The 20,333-nt window shown below is 41.5% G+C and overlaps 1 protein-coding gene across 1 annotated transcript in view; it reads left to right on the top strand.

Annotated features, from left to right (window-relative positions):
- The window catches only part of LOC139452501 (cilia- and flagella-associated protein 99-like), a 43,325-nt gene extending 24,488 nt beyond the window's left edge, over positions 1 to 18,837 (top strand). The window contains exons 8-19 of the mRNA XM_071234002.1: positions 6,375 to 6,482; positions 6,750 to 6,902; positions 8,583 to 8,671; positions 10,180 to 10,384; positions 11,702 to 11,760; positions 12,403 to 12,485; positions 13,836 to 13,888; positions 14,753 to 14,893; positions 15,426 to 15,509; positions 16,029 to 16,108; positions 17,357 to 17,534; positions 18,508 to 18,837. Coding sequence (XP_071090103.1) covers positions 6,375 to 6,482; positions 6,750 to 6,902; positions 8,583 to 8,671; positions 10,180 to 10,384; positions 11,702 to 11,760; positions 12,403 to 12,485; positions 13,836 to 13,888; positions 14,753 to 14,893; positions 15,426 to 15,509; positions 16,029 to 16,108; positions 17,357 to 17,534; positions 18,508 to 18,645 — 1,371 coding nt within the window. The 3' untranslated portion in view covers positions 18,646 to 18,837. The remainder of the gene's footprint in view (positions 1 to 6,374; positions 6,483 to 6,749; positions 6,903 to 8,582; positions 8,672 to 10,179; positions 10,385 to 11,701; positions 11,761 to 12,402; positions 12,486 to 13,835; positions 13,889 to 14,752; positions 14,894 to 15,425; positions 15,510 to 16,028; positions 16,109 to 17,356; positions 17,535 to 18,507) is intronic.
- The last annotated feature ends 1,496 nt before the right edge of the window (positions 18,838 to 20,333 follow it).

Below are 20,333 nucleotides of genomic sequence, written 5' to 3'. Positions count from 1 at the left end.
TTGACCTTTGTTCTAGAAGTAATTTCATCCGAAGTTTGATTTCTACTTTCCCTCCTGCTTCTGGGCATATTGTGAAATGTCTGTAAAATGAAAAGCTTCAGTGGTTGTGTCTGTTTTAGCTGTGGCTGTGACATTGGAAAGCTGTTTGTGTAGTCAGTTGGTTATTGGGTATTGTTTCTTGCCAGTAATATTAAGCCTCAAACAAAATGGATTCATGGATGCTGATGTAGATGGAGGGTGTAGTCCCGGTGATGCTAGTTTAGAAAATCAGAATCATACCCATGCTTGTGTGTTTCAACAAAGTGGTCATTGTCTTAATTCTCACACAGAAAGCTGAGGTGTGCCTGAAACACAAACACAACTCACTCACTCACTCACTCACTCACTCACTCACTCACTCACCCAAACACCCCACCCACTCACTCACTCACTCACTCACTCACTCACTCACTCACTCACCCACCCACCTACTCACCCACCCACTCTCTCACTCACTCACTCACTCGTAAAGTAATAATACAACCACCAAAACTTGTGATTTGGATAAATACATTGAAATTAAGGTAAAAATGGAAGAGAGCTTTTAAGTTTAACGATAGGTTCATAATTTTGTCACTTTTCAATTGTGACATCATGATGCCACCATTGCTACAGATTTGTGTCTTTGATATCAAAAGGAACTTTGATTGGCCGATGTTCATATGTTTGATATTTAAAGGCACTGGTGAGAAGTGATTTATGCAGTTAAGACAATGATAATAGGACAGGAGAGTTAAGAAATAATTTCTTTAAACTGAATCACCTTGTGGTGATTCTGGTTTAGAATAGGTCCCCAGCAACCTATGCTAGTTGTAAGAAGTGATTGGGTGATCAGGTTTGGGGACTTGATGGATTGGGTGATCAGGTTTGGTGACGTGATGCATTGGGTGATCAGGTTTGGTGACGTGATGGATAGAGTGATCAGGTTTGGTGACATGATGGATTGGGTGATCAGGTTTGGTGACGTGATGGATTGGGTGATCAGGTTTGGTGACGTGATGGATTGGGTGATCAGGTTTGGTGACGTGATGGAAAGAGTGATCAGGTTTGGTGAAATGATGGATTGGGTGATCAGGTTTGGTGACGTGATGGATTGGGTGATCAGGTTTGGTGACGTGATGGATTGGGTGATCAGGTTTGGTGAAGTGATGATTGGGTGATCAGGTTTAGTGATGTGATGGATTGGGTGATCAGGTTTGGTGACTTGATGGATTGGGTGATCAGGTTTGGTGACTTCATGGATTGGGTGATCAGGTTTGGTGACTTGATGGATTGCAGGTCACTGTTCCCGTGTTGCTCAAACATATCAAGCACTGAATTGTCTGGTCCACACTCAATTATTTACATGCTCTACCATCATTTAGCTTAGTATGATGTTAAATAACAAACAAAACAAACAAAGGAATACAGATTACAATATAAGAGTCAGTAGTTTACATCATAGTTTACAAAGTTTTCACAGTTGAATTACTTTGGTTACTATCTTTACTCACATGTTCAGGAATATTTGTTTTTGATTTTTATTTAACTCTGCTCTCAGCAATATTCCAGCTATATGAGGGCAGTTTGTAAATAATTGAGTCTGAACCAAGCAATCTAGTGATTTACATCTTGATCATCGATCTAGGCATTTGGGATACAATGGCATCCATCAATGAAGTCAGCGAGCCTGACCACCTGATCCCGATAGTTGCCTCTTGCGACAAGCATGGGTTGCTGAAGACCAATCCTGACCCAGATCTTAACAGGGTGGGGAAATATTAAGGGGGATTATGGTGCACAATTTTCCATCCCCATCCAATCTCAAGGTATGGTTTCTGCCCCAAACCAACACAGTCCTTTCCATCTTATAGTCTCACTGGAGTTATTACCTCAATTTAGAGGTGTTATTGTCATGCCTGAAGCAAGCCATTGATTGAGACTCCCAATGAGCGCTGCGGATGCTGTGTGTGGCACAAACTGACGAAGATATTCCAAGTTGAGGCCTATGGATATTGATCTGTCCTGAAAATACAAGAATACTTATTTTCCCTCAACTGAGACATACACAGAAAACTATGAATACCAGTAGGAATGAATTACATCATCAGATAGAAGCTGTTGGGGTTATCTATGTGTGTCACGAGATGGTTTTCAAAAATGAAATCGGTTCCAACAGAAGTAAATTGTGAAATCAGTAAATCACGAAACACAATAATGAATAGTCAATAAATTATATTGAAACACAGAGTTAAAGGTTTACAATAAAAAAAGGTAATACGATGGGTCACATAAGTGGAACAGAAAGTAACAGGCCTTAGAATTAATGTAAGTGGACTCTGTAATGTTCAGAATTTTATCACTGTCCAATATCTTGATATAAGCCTGGCTCCATTCTTGAATCCGGAATAGTGTTCAAAGATGGGAGGAATTTGCTGTTTTAATAAGGTATCCAGTTGCACTGGGCTTGTAAATAAGATGCAAGTAAGATAAAGAAAAGGCCCTCATCTTGCTCTCATACAGATATAGCCAGCCTTTTAGAAACTGTTCCATCTCAAAACTTCTTGAATGATCAGGGGGCACGGGTGGCCCAGTTGTCTAAGGCGCCGCGATTCGCTGTGCAGAGTTGCGTCCCTTGGGCACGCCAGAAACCTATGATTGTGGGTTCGAATCCGGTTCGCCCCGATTATGTTTCTAGGTTTGTCAGCACCATACCTGTGCTCGTGGGTTTCACCGAAGTGGTAAACGTCTGAGACCTGCATCACTTCAGGCTTTCCTCCCACATTAAGCTGACACGCTGTGATATAACTGGAATACTGTTAAAAGCGGCGTTAAACCTAACTCACTCACTCACTCACTCACTCACTCACTCTTGAATGATCAAGCCTGTTGTGTTTGTAAACTAGGGCTGGGACGAGTCCAAATTTACTACCCGGGTACCCACCCCCTATTACCCGAACCAACCCAGGTACCCACTGTAGGTCTCAGGAGATGTCTCAAAATGTCCGATTGGGAACATTTTTAGCATAGCCCTGGCAAAATGTATTTAGATACAAGTATTAAACTATCTGGTCACTCATACACTGAAGTTGAATTAAATTATATCTTTATTCAAACATATGAAAAATCAGAAGGACTGGGTGCTCAGTCAGAAAGAAATGCGAACATTAGTGACTTGTAGTTTAACCATAGAGTTCTAGATAATTTTTGTCATTGAACAATATATCACCCAGGTACCAACCCAGGTACCCGAGTTACCCATCCCATCCCTATCGTAAACAACCAGGGGCAGATTACTCCAAATTCCACTTTTGAAAGTAGGGTACAACATCCTTGATCTCTTTGTTAATGCTGTGATTAGCTGTGATCAGAATATATGTAAATAATTTAGTCTGGACCAGACAATCCTTTGATCGACATGATGTGCATCGATCTATTCAATTGGGATACGATGACATGCATCAACCAAGTCAGCCAACCTGACTACCCGATCCTGTTAGACCAATTCTAACCAGGATCTTCAGATAATACCTCATGCATATGAATACATCCACCATTGAGGAAGGTTGTTACTCTCAGGGATCGATATATCCAAGCTGCATCAGTGCAGGTAACTTGTATTGCCAGCTTGCACCCAGTGCAGGTAACATTTTCCACCAAAAGTGCATGGCAGCAGATATATTTTATAAAAGTGGAAATCTTAATTTTTTAGAATTGGCTGCAAATCTTTTAGAATCAAAGAAACAAAAGTTCATGAAAAAAGTGAAATACACAAATGGTCTGAATGCAGTGAACTTGCAGAACTAATTCTTTACAATTACCACTAGAACAGTCACTTATGAGGTTACAATCACAACAAGCAGACACTTTGAAACTTCTGTTTAATGTTGTTTTCTGGATATCAAGATGTGAAAAGCCTAATACAGATTTCCTCAAAATAAAATACTGGAGCACATTCTCAAGTTTATTTTCTCTTTGAATTTATTTAATATTCAAAATAACTGAAAATACAGTGTATGATAAAATGGTGCAGCCAATATTTTGGTGTTGCAGCCTGATTAAATCACTTGGTTGCACCTTGTGCAAGTGGTAAAATAGAATGAAATCTTATCCTGACAGTACTTGATGCTGGTTGTTTGCGTGTCATCATACCCCAACCAAGTGTATGGTTGCCCCTACAAACAATGGTAATTTACTACTAGTACAGGCTGCCAAACTGGAATATTTTTTAACGAGTGTATTCAACAAATTTCCTCACTCACTATGCCATGTTAGTGTGTTTTCAACTACACCATGTCCAAATGCCCTTTAAATCCTATCCTTCTATCCCCATTAATATTATAATAATAGTGCCAAATGCTACAATTGTTAAAATTATGCAACCCCTGCAATTACCCATAACAAGCATAATGATTGCTGTCAGGCAGAAACAACTCTGTTATTATATGGTGTATGTATATAATCTGGTAATTATTCCCCGTCTTTATTCCGTCACCCCGAAGCTCCCAAGACGCGCAGATGCAATCCATTCACGCAGCAAGCCTGATCTGCTGACTAGATAATTGTCGGTGAGACATCTGCCAGGCGGCGTCATTATTTTCAGGATTCTTCTATAATGACTGATAATTATCTGTCCTGCCTTGTCTGATTATTCATGAGCGTTTATTTCCCTCCTGTCTGACCATGTCTTGTACGTGTGCATAGGGTGTCTTCAGGACCAGTTGCTTGTGCTATTTGATTACATGTTATGGTGAATTGGGATTTCGATTGTATTAAGGGGAGATAAACATGTTTTTTAATCCAGTTTATGTGATATACTACTTTGCAATTGAACAATGGAATCTAATATTATGTATCACCTAAAACTGAGATTGCTACAATGAAAGTTCATCCTGTGTTTTGGTGGCCATTGTACATCATCGGTTACTATGACATCCATGTCAAATTAATAACATCACTACTCTCTCTGTCTCTGAAGCTGGTTATTTGTAACGTAAGTAATGGTATGCTTGTGTTCCTTGTCAGAACCCTGGTCTGTGGAATTGTCACATATTGTATGCTTGTGTTCCTTGTCAGAATCTCTGATCTGTGGAATGGTCGCATATTGTATGCTTGTGTTCCTTGTCAGAACCCTGGTCTGTTGAATGGTCACATATTGTATGCATGTGTTAATATATTATATGCTTGTGTTCCTTGTCAGATCCTCTGGACTGTGGAATGGTCACATATTGTATGCTTGTGTTCCTTGTCAGAACCCTGGTCTGTTGAATGGTCACATATTGTATGCTTGTGTTAATATATTATATGCTTGTGTTCCTTGTCAGATCCTCTGGACTGTGGAATGGTCACATATTGTATGCTTGTGTTCCTTGTCAGATCCCCTGGTCTGTGGAATGGTCACATATTGTATGCTTGTGTTCCTTGTCAAAACACTGGTCTGTGGAATGGTCACATATTGTATGCTTGTGTTCCTTGTCAGATCCTCTGGTCTGTGGAATGGTCGCATATTGTATGCTTGTGTTCCTTGTCAAAACACTGGTCTGTGGAATGGTCACATATTGTATGCTTGTGTTCCTTGTCAGAACCCTGGTCTGTGGAATGGTCACATATTGTATGCTTGTGTTCCTTGTCAGAACCCTGGTCTATGGAATGTTAGCTTTAATATATTATATGCTTGTGTTCCTTGTCAGATCCCTTGTCTGTGGAATGGTAGCTTTAATATATTATATGCTTGTGTTCCTTGTCAGAACCCTGGTCTGTGGAATGGTCACATATTGTATGCTTGTGTGACTTGTCAGAACCCTGGTCTGTGGAATGGTCACATATTGTATGCTTGTGTTCCTTGTCAGATCCTCTGGTCTGTGGAATGGTCACATATTGTATGCTTGTGTTCCTAGACAGATCCTCTGGTCTGTGGAATGGTCACATATTGTATGCTTGTGTTCCTTGTCAGAACCCTGGTCTGTGGAATGGTCACATATTGTATGCTTGTGTTAATATATTATATGCTTGTGTTCCTTGTCAGATCCTCTGGTCTGTGGAATGGTCACATATTGTATGCTTGTGTTCCTTGTCAGAACCCTGGTCTGTGGAATGGTCACATATTGTATGCTTGTGTTCCTTGTCAGAACCCTGGTCTGTTGAATGGTCACATATTGTATGCTTGTGTTAATAAATTATATGCTTGTGTTCCTTGTCAGATCCTCTGGTCTGTGGAATGGTCACATATTGTATGCTTGTGCTCCTAGACAGATCCTCTGGTCTGTGGAATGGTCACATATTGTATGCTTGTGTTCCTAGACAGATCCTCTGGTCTGTGGAATGGTAACTTATTGGATGCTTGTGTTCCTTGTCAGATCCCCCAGCTACAGAAGCACACACTACCCCCATCTGGACTGTACCGGACCCCCTCAGAGTTCGACCGCATCAATAGACAGAAGGAGGTCAACCGCAGAGCAGCTGAGGTACTACAGCCAGCAACAAATTCCTTCAGCTAGAATCGACTCACTGTTAATTCATAAGAGAATCAATCTTGTCAGAGCCAAACTGTCTGAATATCAGTTTCATATATAAATTATAAGCTGCTGGTCCATTGGAAATGACAGAAATCAAAGGAAATGTATGTTCAAATGATGTTAATTCCCATCTCAGGTGTAGAGTCTGTATATCGGAACTTTAATGTCACATGTATAATGTTTCATGTATAATGCCTCATGTATGTAATGCTTCAGGAGAGGCTGATGGAAGCATCCAGGATTCAGTTTGCGTGTGCCAACCCAGAGAAGTCCCAGAAGACAAAGGAAGTTCTCAATAACATCATGTCAGAAGAGGACTGCAAACTGGACTTTGACAAGCATAAAGCCCACCCTGTGCCTGGATTTCTGGTGAGTTCTGGAATATGCCAACATAAACCATCCTGTCCTAGAACACACCAACATGAAGCCAGCTTGTCCTAGAATATACCAACATGAAGCCACCCTGTCCTAGAATATACCAACATGAAGCCATCCTGTCCTAGAATATACCAACATTAAGCCATCCTGTCCTAGAACATACCAATATGAAGTCACCCTGTCCTAGAACACACCAACATTAAGCCACCCTGTCCTAGAATAAACCAACATTAAGCCATCCTGTCCTAGAATATACCAACATAAAGCCACCCTGTCCTAAAACATAGCAACTTAAAGCCACCCTGTCTTAGAACATAACAACTTTAAGCCACCCTGTCCAAGAACATACCAACAAAAAGCCACCCTCTCCAAGAATATACTAACATAAAGCCATCCTGTCCTAGAACACACCAACATGAAGCCAGCCTGTCCTAGAATATACCAACATGAAGCCACCCTGTCCTAGAATATACCAACATGAAGCCACCCTGTCCTAGAATATACCAACATGAAGCCATCATGTCCTAGAATATACCAACATTAAGCCACCCTGTCCTAGAACATACCAATATGAAGTCACCCTGTCCTAGAACACACCAACATTAAGCCACCCTGTCCTAGAATAAACCAACATTAAGCCATCCTGTCCTAGAATATACCAACATAAAGCCACCCTGTCCTAAAACATAGAAACTTAAAGCCACCCTGTCTTAGAACATAACAACTTTAAGCCACCCTGTCCTAGAACATACCAACATAAAGCCACCCTGTCCAAGAATATACTAACATAAAGCCATCCTGTCCTAGAACATAGCAACTTTAGGCCACTCTGTCCTAGAACATAGCAACATTAAGCCAACCTGTCCTAGAACATAGCAACATTAAGCCACCCTGTCCTCGAACATGGCAACTTTAAGCCACCCTGTCCTAGAACATACCAACATAAAGCCACCCTGTCCTAGAATATACCAACAAAAAGCCATCCTGTCCTAGAACATAGCAACTTGAACCACTCTGTCCTAGAACATACCAACCCTGTCCTAGAATATACCAACAAAAAGCCACCCAGTCCTAGAACATAGCAACTTTATCCCACCCTGTCCTAGAACTTACCAACATAAAGCCGCCATCCTAGAACATACCAACATAAAGCCACCCTGTCCTAGAACACACCAACATAAAGCCACCCTGTCCTAGAACATAGCAACTTTAAGCCACTCTGTCCTAGAACATACCAACCTAAAGCCACCCTGTCCCAGAACATAGCAACTTTAAGCCACCCTGTCCTAGAACAAACCAACCTAAAGCCATCCTGTCCTTAAACATACCAACATAAAGCCATCCTGTCCTAGAACATAGCAACTTTTAGCCACTCTGTCCTAGAACATACGAACTTAAAGCCAACCTGTCCTAGAACATAGCAACTTTAAGCCACTCTGTCTTTGATATATAAGTAAAGGCAACCTGTTGTGTGGGGTCCTGGTGACTCCTAGAATGTACATCCAACCGAGTTGAGACACTGCTATAAGCATGGTTAGCACTCTGGGTAAAATGTCTGTTTTATGGTACAGTTCTTTGTATTTTGGGTACAGTTCTGTCTGAATGACTTAACTGTATTTTGGGTAACTTGAATACAGTTTTAGGTTAGTGACCTCCTTAACTTATTTTCAGACCAAGGAGGTTCCAGTTAAACTGAATGCGGCCAGTATTCTCAGGGAAGGCTTGCTGTACCATCGCAAAGAGTCTGAGGAGATCAAGAAGTAAACATTTTAGTACATCTGATTTGTAGAATGCTGAGACGAAACAAAGTAGTTTGACAAGAATGCATTATGACAAATGATTATATATTTGATAGTGTTAGTATGTTCTGTGATATGGTAAATGATTCTTTGTTACTTAGATTGCTAGTGTTCAAATTATGACTTCTCGAGCTGTCAGTTTGCACCATGGAGTTATCTCCCCTGATGTGTTTTTCTTTATGAATGTTTCAATGCTTGAAGACAGAAAGCAAAAATATTTTTTATGTGAGGCATGAAGTAACTGGTTATGTGACTGGTCATTTATTTAAGGGTGGTGGTGGGCCAGTATTCTCTCTTGTTGGTAATTTATATATGTTGGTGCTAAGATTTGTTTCCTTTAAGAAGACAATGGTTTTGCTGGAGACAAATGACAATAGGACATTTTGATGATTTTATTAAGTTTTGATAAAACATTATTTTATATCATTAACAAATTTGATTAATACCTTAAGTCAGTGTCCTAGAACATGAAGAGATGTGAAACCCTGTTTACGATTGTGGGTGTGTTGTAATAAGCCACCTTCCCGAGGCAAGGGAGGGAACTGTGAACTGACTATAAAGGTCCCGTTTCCACCCTTGCAGAACTAGGCTGGAATTATGGAGCTATATTTTGTCTGGACTCGCGAGTATGCATAGTCGAAATCACATAACGAAAACAACATCTGGTTCGTAAACCCTCCAGCGCAGATTTCGGTCGACTCCAGGATTTGCAAAGCATGTGTACCATCATCTTAGCATCAACAGATTTCTTTCAAATCTTTTCATGTTTTTAATCGAGGTGCTCTTGTGATTTGATACACTTTGCAAAGTAAGACCTGTTAGCAATGACTGCGAATACAGCAGTATAAAAAAAAGTCATGTCAAACAGCATGTGTTGTGCTTCGGTGCTCTTCAGAATACATCAGGGAAGAATTCTACGTTTGCAGTTTTGTGATTTGTAATTTGTGTTATGTCAGTTGAGGGGAAACAGTTCTGTGTAGCCTCCTTGGCACCTGTTCATTCAGCCAAATACGTAGACAGACAGAGGTCCTTTGTTTATTAGGTTTTGATTAAGATTAGTCAAAGGTCAAGGTCAGCATTCAATTTTTTGTAAAACATGGTAATATTTTGTCGGGTACTCTCTATTTTTAGTTTCCAAAGTTAATAAGAAATACTATGTTTGTTAAAATGTGGTCCCGATAGATATCACTGATGAGGTTAATGCATACCATTATGGAACCTTTTTCGAGTAACATTTCAATGTTGATTTTGATTTTCCGATGTAATGAATTGTGTTGATATTGTGTTTTGATGTTTATTCAGTAATTTTTTCTACTTATTTGAGCTTCATTGATCTAGTTTTAAAATGGTCACGCTGCCATGATATGCTGTATTAGTAGCATCAAACAAACATGGCGGATGGGTATCCAGTGTTCTGTGGTGTACCTAAAGTAAGACTGGAACATGACACGATCCCTGTGATGTTGCAGGCTGGAGAAACTGGAGGCTGGGGAGCGAGATTCCTCTGCTTTTATGCGCTGGCAATCCGATATGAGGCAGCGGGACCTGGAGGTGCAATTGGCGGAAATTGAGCGCAGGCGCCTTGAGGGCAAGCTAAGCCATGAAGAGGCCATCTTGGCCCGACAGAACCTGATCCGGGACAACAAGAGCAAAGTGCAGGACATGAAGAAAGAGGTAGGTCACATGCTCCATTTGTCAGTTGTCAAACTTTAAATTCCCCCAAAAATCATTATTCTATCATGAGTCTGCGTTCTAACATGATGCTAATAACAAATTTTTACGATATGATGAATATGTTTCTTAAATTTGTGGTAATATGAAACTATTCAAAACAATCCTAACCTTTGAACATATTAAGTGAGTGTACTGTGCCACTGCCAGTACTTAGAGAGGATGACATCCTCTCACTTCAAAATTAAATGGATCGCCTCTGTGGTCTAGTGGCTAGAGCATCTGCCCTGAGATCGCCTCTGTGGTCTAGTGGCTAGAGCATCTGCCCTTGGATCGCCTCCATGGTCTAGTGGCTACAGCTTCTGCCCTTGGACAGCCTCTATGGTCTAGTGGATATCTGCCCTGAGATCGCCTCTGTGGTCTAGTGGCTAGAGCATCTGCCCTTGGACCGCCTCGGTGGTCTAGTGGCTAGAGCATCTGCCCTGAGATCGCCTCTGTGGTCTAGTGGATAGAGCATCTGCCCTGAATTCGCCTCCATGGTCTAGTGGCTAGAGCATCTGCCCTGAGATTGCCTCTGTGGTCGTGGATTGAGCATCTGCCCTGAGATTGCCTCTGTGGTCTAGTGACTAGAGCATCTGCCCTGAGATTGCCTCTGTAGTCTAGTGGCTAGAGCATCTGCCCTGAGATTGCCTCTGTAGTCTAGTGGCTAGAGCATCTGCCCTGAGATCGCCTCTGTGGTCTAGTGGATTGAGCATCTGCCCTGAGATTGCCTCTGTGGTCTAGTGACTAGAGCATCTGCCCTGAGATTGCCTCTGTAGTCTAGTGGCTAGAGCATCTGCCCTGAGATCGCCTCTGTGGTCTAGTGGCTAGAGCATCTGCCCTGAGATCGCCTCTGTGGTCTAGTGGATTGAGCATCTGCCCTGAGATTGCCTCTGTGGTCGACTAGAGCATCTGCCCTGAGATTGCCTCTGTAGTCTACTGGCTAGAGCATCTGCCCTGAGATCGCCTCTGTGGTCTAGTGGCTAGAGCATCTGCCCTGAGATCACCTCTGTGGTCTAGTGGCTAGAGCATCTGCCCTGAGATCGCCTCCATGGTCTAGTGGATATCTGCATTAATGGGATAAAACAAGTACTGGTTGGCTCAGAGTCAGTTTCCATGTTAAACTGCAGCATGGTATCTCAGTGGACTAGAACCTATAAACCGTCATTCCAGACATTCCAGACGTAACTTTTTAAGTGCCATAATCATGAACAAGACGTTAAACCCATTTCACCTGACCTCAATGGTGACTTAACGATGGTGCTTTGTTTTTTCTTTTAGACTGAGGAGCTGATGAAAGAGTTCCTGGAGAAGAAGTTCCAAGAGGAGCAGATGATGAAGTGAGTCATGAGGCCGAGCTAGTCCCAGTGTTAAGACATAATTTACCTCACTGTAGTTCAGTGAAACTTTTGACCCGTGAAGATTCCGGGGTAGAATAGGTCTTCAGCAACCCATACTTGCCGTAAAATGCGACTGTGCTTGTCGTAAAAGGCGACTAACGGGATCGGGTGGTCAGGCGTTAAACAACAAACCAACCAACCAACCAACCAGTGAAAGTTTATGGTCCACTATAGACCGCCTCCATGGTCCAGTGGTAGAGCATCTGCCTTGAGAGCTGTAGGTTGTGGGTCAATCCCTGGCCTCGTCATACCCAAAGACGTTAAAAGATGGTACTTGGCGCTCAGCATAAGGGGCTAAAACAAGGACTGGTCGGCTAGGAGTCAGTATACTGTGTCTGAGTGGGATATTCATGTTAAACTGCGGCATGATATCTCAGCGGGCTAGCACTATAATATCGGCATTAGTCTTCACATATTTAGCCTTATCTCTTCATTTAGTCCACAACAGGCCAGCTTTGAAAAGAGACTAAAAAAGCAGCTACACACAGACACAAACACACAGAGCAACGTTAAGCCCTATTTCTCCTTCAGCATGTGTGATGTTGAGGATGATGAGTGATAACAAGTGGTACTATTTTCCAGACAACTTGTGGAGGACACAATGCAGGGACACAGAAACGCCAAGGATGCAAAAAAGAAATTGCAGGAGTACAAGCAGAAAATAGGTTGGTACGATTGTATTAACAAATGTGAGCTTGTCATATTGGCTCCATGGGAATCCTGGGTAGAATTGGTCCAAAATATCCTTATATGCTTATCATATCAGGTAGAATTGGTCCCAAGTAACCTATGGCTGTCATATTGACCCCCAATGGGAATAATGGGTGGAATTGGTCCAAAAAAATTGATGCTTGTCATATTGCCCTGCAATGGGAATTATCGGTGCAATTGGTACCAAGTAAGCTGTGCTTGTCATATTGCCCTGCAATGAGAATTATGTGTGGAAATGGTCCCAAATAATATATGCTTGTCATATTGCCCTGCAATGGGAATTATGGGTATAATTGGTACCAAGTAAGCTGTGCTTGTCATATTGCCCCCCAATGAGAATTATTGGTGGAATTGGTCCAAAAAAGTCGATGCTTGTCATATTGCCCTGCAATGGGAATTATCAGTGGAATTTGTCCCAAGTAAGCTGTGCTTCTCATCTTGCCCCCATGGGAATTATGGGTGGAAATTGTCCCGTGTAAGCTGTGCTTGTCATATTGCCCACATGGGAATTATGGGTGGAATTTGTCCCGTGTAAGCTATGCTTCTCATATTGCCCACATGGGAATTATGGGTTGAATTTGTCCCAAGTAAGCTGTGCTTGTCATATTGCCCTGCAATGGGAATTATCAGTGGAATTGGTCCCAAATAATATATGCTTGTCTTATTGCCCTGCAATGGGAATAATGGGTAGAATTTGTCCCGTGTAAGCTGTGCTTCTCATATTGCCCTGCAATGGGAATTATTGGTGGATTTGGTCCCATGTAAGCTGTGCTTGTCATATTGCCCCCATGGGAATTATGGGTAGAATTTGCCCCATGTAAGCTATGCTTGTAAAAGACAATCACAATACTTTCTATCATGGTAGCCTTCACTGTCTTGTCAAATGGGCAGTCTGACGTTATAAAATGATAGTTGATATACTTGCAATGTACTACCCTGTGGAGACTCGGGTTAGGCTGGGTCCCCAGCACTGTAATGTTTGTGGTAAGACATGACTACATCAGATGGCGTGGTCAGGTTCAGTGACTTGGTTTATTGCTTGTCATCGTATACCCCGGGGCACTGGACATTACTCATAACATCAACAACAGCTTGTCTGTCCTTGACTTCATTATTAACAGTTGCTGTTGTAGGGGTGAAATATTGCTGACTGCTGAGTAGAACAACATTCACTCATTTGTGTTGAGGTTGAAAGTCTCTGAATTTTGCGTTTTCCTTTGACTTTTTACTATGAGTATAATCAGCTCTCTTACATTGAAACTCTGTGATGGGTTGTTCATCATGTATATTTTTCTTGTCTACAGTTCAGGAGGTGACCGAGGAGAGTCGAGAGCTGATGAGGAAAGCTTTGGAGAAGGTATGAATAGGACTGATGTAATTGCTTGTTGTCGTTTTTAAAACTGACCACAGCCAAGAGCTACAAATGGTAAATATAAACATACTTGATGGAAAAGAACATTAAAAAACATTGAATGATAAGCATGATCAAAAATCAAAAGATCTGGTAACTTTTTTTTAAAGTAATAACAGATCAAATGCATGGAGTAGTCTTTAGCCACTGCAAACACAGACCTGCATACATTTCCTTAATACCTACAAATACAAAACGTTTATTACATTATTGCCAGAAATCATCACACAATAAATATTTTAAGATTTTAAACAAAAGTCTTCTTCACTGTCAACTGTCCACAACTAGTTGAGATACTAATAGTATCTAATCTCCCTAAGCGAAGCCAGAAAGTCCTCACTTCTTTCCTCTCTCTGTTCCTGTCAACATAATTATTTTCCCAATTTTACCCAAATGAACCAAATGTTTTAATGACAAATAAAACAAGATACATTGATCTACAAAGATATATTTTCACTGGCGACCAAGTTTTTAGTATATCTTCAAACCATTACATAGGAAAATTTAGGCCATATATGTGTGTGTGTGTGTGTGTGTGTGTGTGTGTGTGTGTGTGTGTGTGTGTGTGAGAGAGAGAGAGAGATATTACAATTCATGGGAGTCAAAAGTGATAGATTAAAAGAAAAGAAAAGGAGCCCCATTGAGATAGGATGAAATGTGGAAAATCTAGACTTGCTTCATTTAGGGTTAGGGCTGGGCTAAAGGGTAAGTAATATGGTTGAGGGACTGTAAGACAGAGTGAAGAAGAGAACTATTGGAGAGGCCAGTCACTGGCCTTACATGGTGTCATTCTCCGGCACTTTGTTTCAGGCGGAGATCGAGATGAGGCGCAAGATGGAGCTAATCCATCAGATACGTGCAATGGAGGCCGTCCCGGCAATCAGACAGAAGTTTGTGGACCTGACATCTACAGCAGGCATGGGGCTGCTGAGTGAGATGTCTATAGCTGAGGTAAGTCTATTGTAATCAGGGCAACTAACAGGATTGGTGGTCAGGCTCGCCGACTCGGTTGATGCATGTCCACATATCCAAATTGCGTAGATTGATGCTCTTTAAGTCAATCACTGGATTGTCTTGTCCAGATCTGATTGTTTACAGACTGCCATCACATAGCTTGAAATATTGCTGAGTGTGGCGTTAAACAACAAACATTGTTGTCATATAGACTTGCAAAGGCTCAGCAGCAAATATTTGGTTTCATCCACTAAAATATTGCAGGGAATTTCTTTTTCTCAATAATTAGTAATTTAAAGACAGCTAATTGTTTGTCATCATTAATATTTAACAGCTGTTGTTATTTCTTGATTTCATCATTTTGTATATTTGTACCCTATTCTGTTCCCAATAAATGTCTTTGAACAATTAAAACTATTTCAGCTCTCTGAATAATAAACCATATGTAGAAAGGACTGATTGTCGATTTAGGCATGCTGTACAAGCTGTGAGAGAACACAGTGTTAGTTGTGTGTGTTCTGTTGCGCAGCTACAAGAGCGGCTGTGTCTCATGAAGACATCCCAAAAGGAGGAGGAAGAGCGTCGCCGTGACGATATCCTTGCATCCAAACAGGTCAGCACACCCGTCTTTGAGCTGTGTTATCAAAGTACCAATATCTAAAGAATTTTCTTACTTTATGTTTGTAATCTATTGTCAAACTAAGTTGAGTCCAAATTAAATTCTTCAAATCAAGTGACTAAACAGTTCCATGTATTATCTAAGGTTAGTTTTCATTTTGGTCAATACAATTTAAGATTTTTCTTCTGAATGCAATGTTCTTGTATTAAACACCAGGGGATATAAACAGAAATATTTGAGGATTTCTTGCTTAAGTTGGCATCATTGTCTGTTTTGACCATTGTAAAAGGTCCTTCAACTACATGTACAGTGTTTCATATTTTCCTCACAGGTTCACAGCACTCTGCTGATTACGTGTCATTCTACCACGACAACCTGCATCTTTGATCATACCCATTTGTTGTCTGATCCCATCTTGATTAATTACAGGCTGCCAGGATATAGTAGAATGTTGCTGACATTTTTATAGCATAAAATAACAAACAAATCACGTGTTCCTATGTGTCTCTGTAGGCCAAAGATCAGCTTCTGTTGGATACACTGGAAACGATCTCGAAACACCGCACAGAGCTGACGAGGTCAGCTGCTCTCAAGTAAGTCCAACCATCCCTATTACCGTATTTGACGTAATAAGCGCCCACGACAATATTTGCTAATATATTGGCTAGTGGACAATCCCAATAAGCACCTCTTCCGATTGATCAATGTACACAAGACTTATTTATTCGCGTATATTACGTACTCGTGTTATATGCACCCTCAATTATGGACAATTAAATTCTGGAAAAAATATATCTGTCGTACATAAACATTTCAGGCTGTCAGCATAAACCACGAAATTTATGTTTCAACTCTGGTCTTCTTTCACCAAAATGATGTTCTAATAACAGCCCCCTATTTCTAATTTTGAGAGTGCCCTGGGCGCTTATTACGTCGAATACGGTTTTATAACCTAGCCTTAAATAGCTCACTATTTGGATTAATTCAGGTAAATGTACATTTATTCATAGTTGGTGAGTGAGTTTGGATGCCGCTTTTAGCAATATTCCAGCAATATCACAGAGAAGTCATCAGAAACAGGCTTTACACATTTTAACCATGTGGGGAGTCGAACCTGCTTCTTCAGCATGAAGAGGGAATGCTTTAACCGCTGAGCTATCCTAGGGTAAATAGAAAATAACGATGAACATTGTTCTATCATGACGTTATTTCTGGAGATTTGAACATGCGCTCACAACTTGATCACATTGTAAATTGGATGAGGAGCCAAATAATATTTCTGCAAGGGACACTAGATGTGTCTTCACACACTGTACCCATGAGGGAAATAAAACCTTAAGCCTGTATACCTTAGGCTTAAAAAATAAAAGAATTGGTTTTTGAAAATATAGTGCGGGCGGTGTTTCATTATTTTTCTTAGTTCAAACTACTATGTAAATAGTTGTGTAACCAAATACAATCAACCTTGGAAAGGTCCGCCCTACATAAATGTATTCCTTGATAAGTAAATTACTGGAATACAGTATTTGACTACTGTTGGACTCAGAAAATTTAAGGGTTTTATAAAAAAAATTAAAAATGGAAATAAAAACGAAATGTGCGGCAAACTTTCTAATGATGCGGGCGATGCCTGAGAACCAAGACATTTTTAAGCCTGAAGTATTTTGTGCAAATAAAACACTAGCAGTGTTTCTGTGTTCACTGGACCGGCAGCACTTAAAGATACCAGTAGGATTTAATTTTACTGGTACATGGCCAATTTTCCTGGTAAATTACTGGCTCTCAGTGGGTGGATGTCCTGAGACCATGTAAGGTCTGTACATGACTGTTTGTCACTGCAGGCATGAGGAGAGGAAGAAGATGCGTGGCGTGAAGGTAGAGGTCAAGGATGAGAAGCTGACCGAGCTGCAGCGCCGCCTGGAGGAGAAGAAGGCTGAGAGACTTCAGGAACAAGCAAATGCAAAACTGGTGGCCAGTCGCCATTCTGCTCTTAGGACGCGTAGCCTCATCCACCAGAAGGTTTGTTTGTGTTTCTCCTCATGTACACTAACCCCTGTCCCTTCTGTGTTTCCCCTGTACACTAACCCCTCCCCCTGCTGTTTCCCCAGTACACTAACCCCTCCCCCTGCTGTGTTTCCCCTGTACACTAACCCCTCCCCCTGCTGTGTTTCCCCTGTACACTAGCCCCTCCCCCTGCTGTGTTTCCCCTGTACACTAACCCCTCCCCCTGCTGTGTTTCCTCAGTACACTTACCCCTCCCCCTGCTGTGTTTCCCCTGTACACTAACTCCTCCCCCTGCTGTTTCCCCTATACACTAACACACACACACACACACACCCCCCCAGTTTTCCCTGTAAACTTAAACCACCCACCCCCTGCTGTGTTTCCCCTGTACACGAACCCCTCCCCCTGCTGTGTTTCCCCTGTACACTAACACACACCCACACACCCCCCCTCTGCTGTTTCCCCTGTAAACTTAAACCACCACCACACACACACACACACACACACACACACACACACACTGCTGTTTCCCCTGTACACTAACCCCTCCCCCTGCTGGGTGTCAAGGAAAGGTAGCTTATTTGTTCAAGGCATCGCAATTTGCTGTACAGAGTTGCTTCCCTTGTGCATGCTTGAAACCAATGTGAATTTGACCTGATCATGTTTCTAGGTTTGCACCATACTTGAGTTCATGGTTTTCACAAAGTGGTAAACGTCTGAGGCTTCATTTTAGGCTTTGGTCCAACGTCCATCTGGCTCCCTGTGAAAAAACTGAAATACCGTTTAAAGGAGAGACTCACTCAATCTGGATTTCAGGATCACATGCTGAGAGCCAACTGCAGATTGGGTGGTTACGATATTCAATGTCGTATCATTGGACCCTACATCTTATACGTCATGCACTCAAACACTGACCCACACTATTTGTTTTATTACAGACTGCCATGATACAAATGTTGTAACTTCACTTGTGTTATCTCCATTGCAGCATTGCCTTGAGCAGAATCGATGGCAGGAGCTTGAACAGTCAAGGGAGAAAAATGCAAGGGTATTGTCACAAGGAGTTGCCAGTAGCAAATCAGCCAGTCGCCTCCGTGGAGCCAATGCAATTGCCATGACAACATGATGGAATAAAGAGCTATTTGCATTATTATTTCTGCTGTGATATCTAATGAAACCATCCCTTATATTGTTATTGTGCAAACAATTTTGTAAATAATTAATAAGATTTGATATTTAATGAAACCGTCCATTGTATTGTTGTTGTACCAACATATCTGTACATAATAACAAGCGTTTGTTTTTTATGAATACAAATGTTGCCAGTACACAGTGAATAAAGTATATTATTTATATTTTAAGTCAGTTCATTTTGTGATGGGGGGTGGGGTAGCCTAATGGCTAATGCATTCACTCATCATGTCAAAGGTCTAGGTTTGAATCCTCCCAAGGTTATATTGTGTGAAGCCCATTTCTAGTGTCCCCCGCCATATTGCTGGAATACTATAAAAAGAAAATTTAAACCATACTCACTCATGCACTTATATACTGAACAACAAAAGTTCCTGTGACAGTGAATAAGATTTAATGCAAAGTTATGTTTTTAACCAAATCTGAAACAATTTCGGTTTGCAACAGATTAAAGACTCCTGTAAGTGTTCAAATGGTTTAATTTGCCATACGGACTTCAGAAAATGTGTGATTTCATAAAAAAACATGAACATGCCAAAATGTCAATTTACAAATCAATAGCGTGTGTCCACCTCTGGTTGCGATGCAAGCAAGACATCTTCGTCTCATGGAATGGACCAGGCGTCGCACAAAGTCCTGTGGGATATCTGTCCATATCTGCTGGAGCATGTTTCGAAGTTCCTGGAGTGTCTGTGGAACACGTGGTTGACGTCGAAGGCACCGATCCATCTCATCCCACATGTGCTTGACTGGTGAGAGATCAGTGGAGCAAGCCGGCCAGGGGATGACATTCACGTTGTTTTGTTGAAGAGAATCCTGAACAAGTCGAGCAATATGAGGCCGGGTGTTGTCATGTTGAAAGGTAATGCCTGGGCCATGATGACGCAAAAAACGGTTGAACAACAGGGCCGATGATCTCGTCACAGTAGCGCTGTCCATTGAGATTTCCCTCTACAACTATCAAACGGGTCCTCTGCCTTGCTGTAATCCCTTCCCATACCATAACGCTGCCACACTCGAACCAATCTTCTTCCATGACACAATGATTGACGTAACGTTCACCTCAACGTCGGTACACTCGAATCCGTCCATCGCTGGCTGAGGTGAAAACGAGACTCGTCAGTGAATAGAACTTGTCCCCACTGCATGGCCGTCCAGCGCAGATGCTGTCTGCACCTCTGTAGACGTGCTTGACGGTGGTTTACTGTCAAAATGGGACGAAGCTCGAAAGGTTGCACGGGAATCACACACAAATATGGTGTTAGCGTTGGGCGTCTCAACGTGCGTGATTCCCGTACACCCTTTCGAGTTGAGTTGACTGGTTCAACTGTGTCATATGGCCCTGTGACACAGGGGTAGTATTATCCTGATGGCTGTTTCAATGAATGCTCGTTCAAGGTTTGGTTGTGGATGAAATATAGTGATAGCTAAATAGACAGATTTTTTATTCATGCACTGATTGTCTTTAAATTTAATATCCAGTTATGTATGACTGTTTAATAATCTCATACCTACTTTGACTGGAGTAGGTCCAATAATTTTTCAGATATTGTAGTAAACGTCATTACCTTAAATTACCTTCCAGACTATATTTAGGTTGTCTATTTCTATGTTGCCAACATA

This window comes from Haliotis cracherodii, unplaced genomic scaffold, assembly GCF_022045235.1.
Source record: "Haliotis cracherodii isolate W230 unplaced genomic scaffold, xgHalCrac1.p SCAF_9, whole genome shotgun sequence".
Taxonomy (NCBI): Eukaryota; Metazoa; Mollusca; class Gastropoda; order Lepetellida; family Haliotidae; genus Haliotis; species Haliotis cracherodii.
Note: the sequence above shows the minus strand (reverse complement) of the source record. Positions and strands in the feature narration are given on the sequence as shown.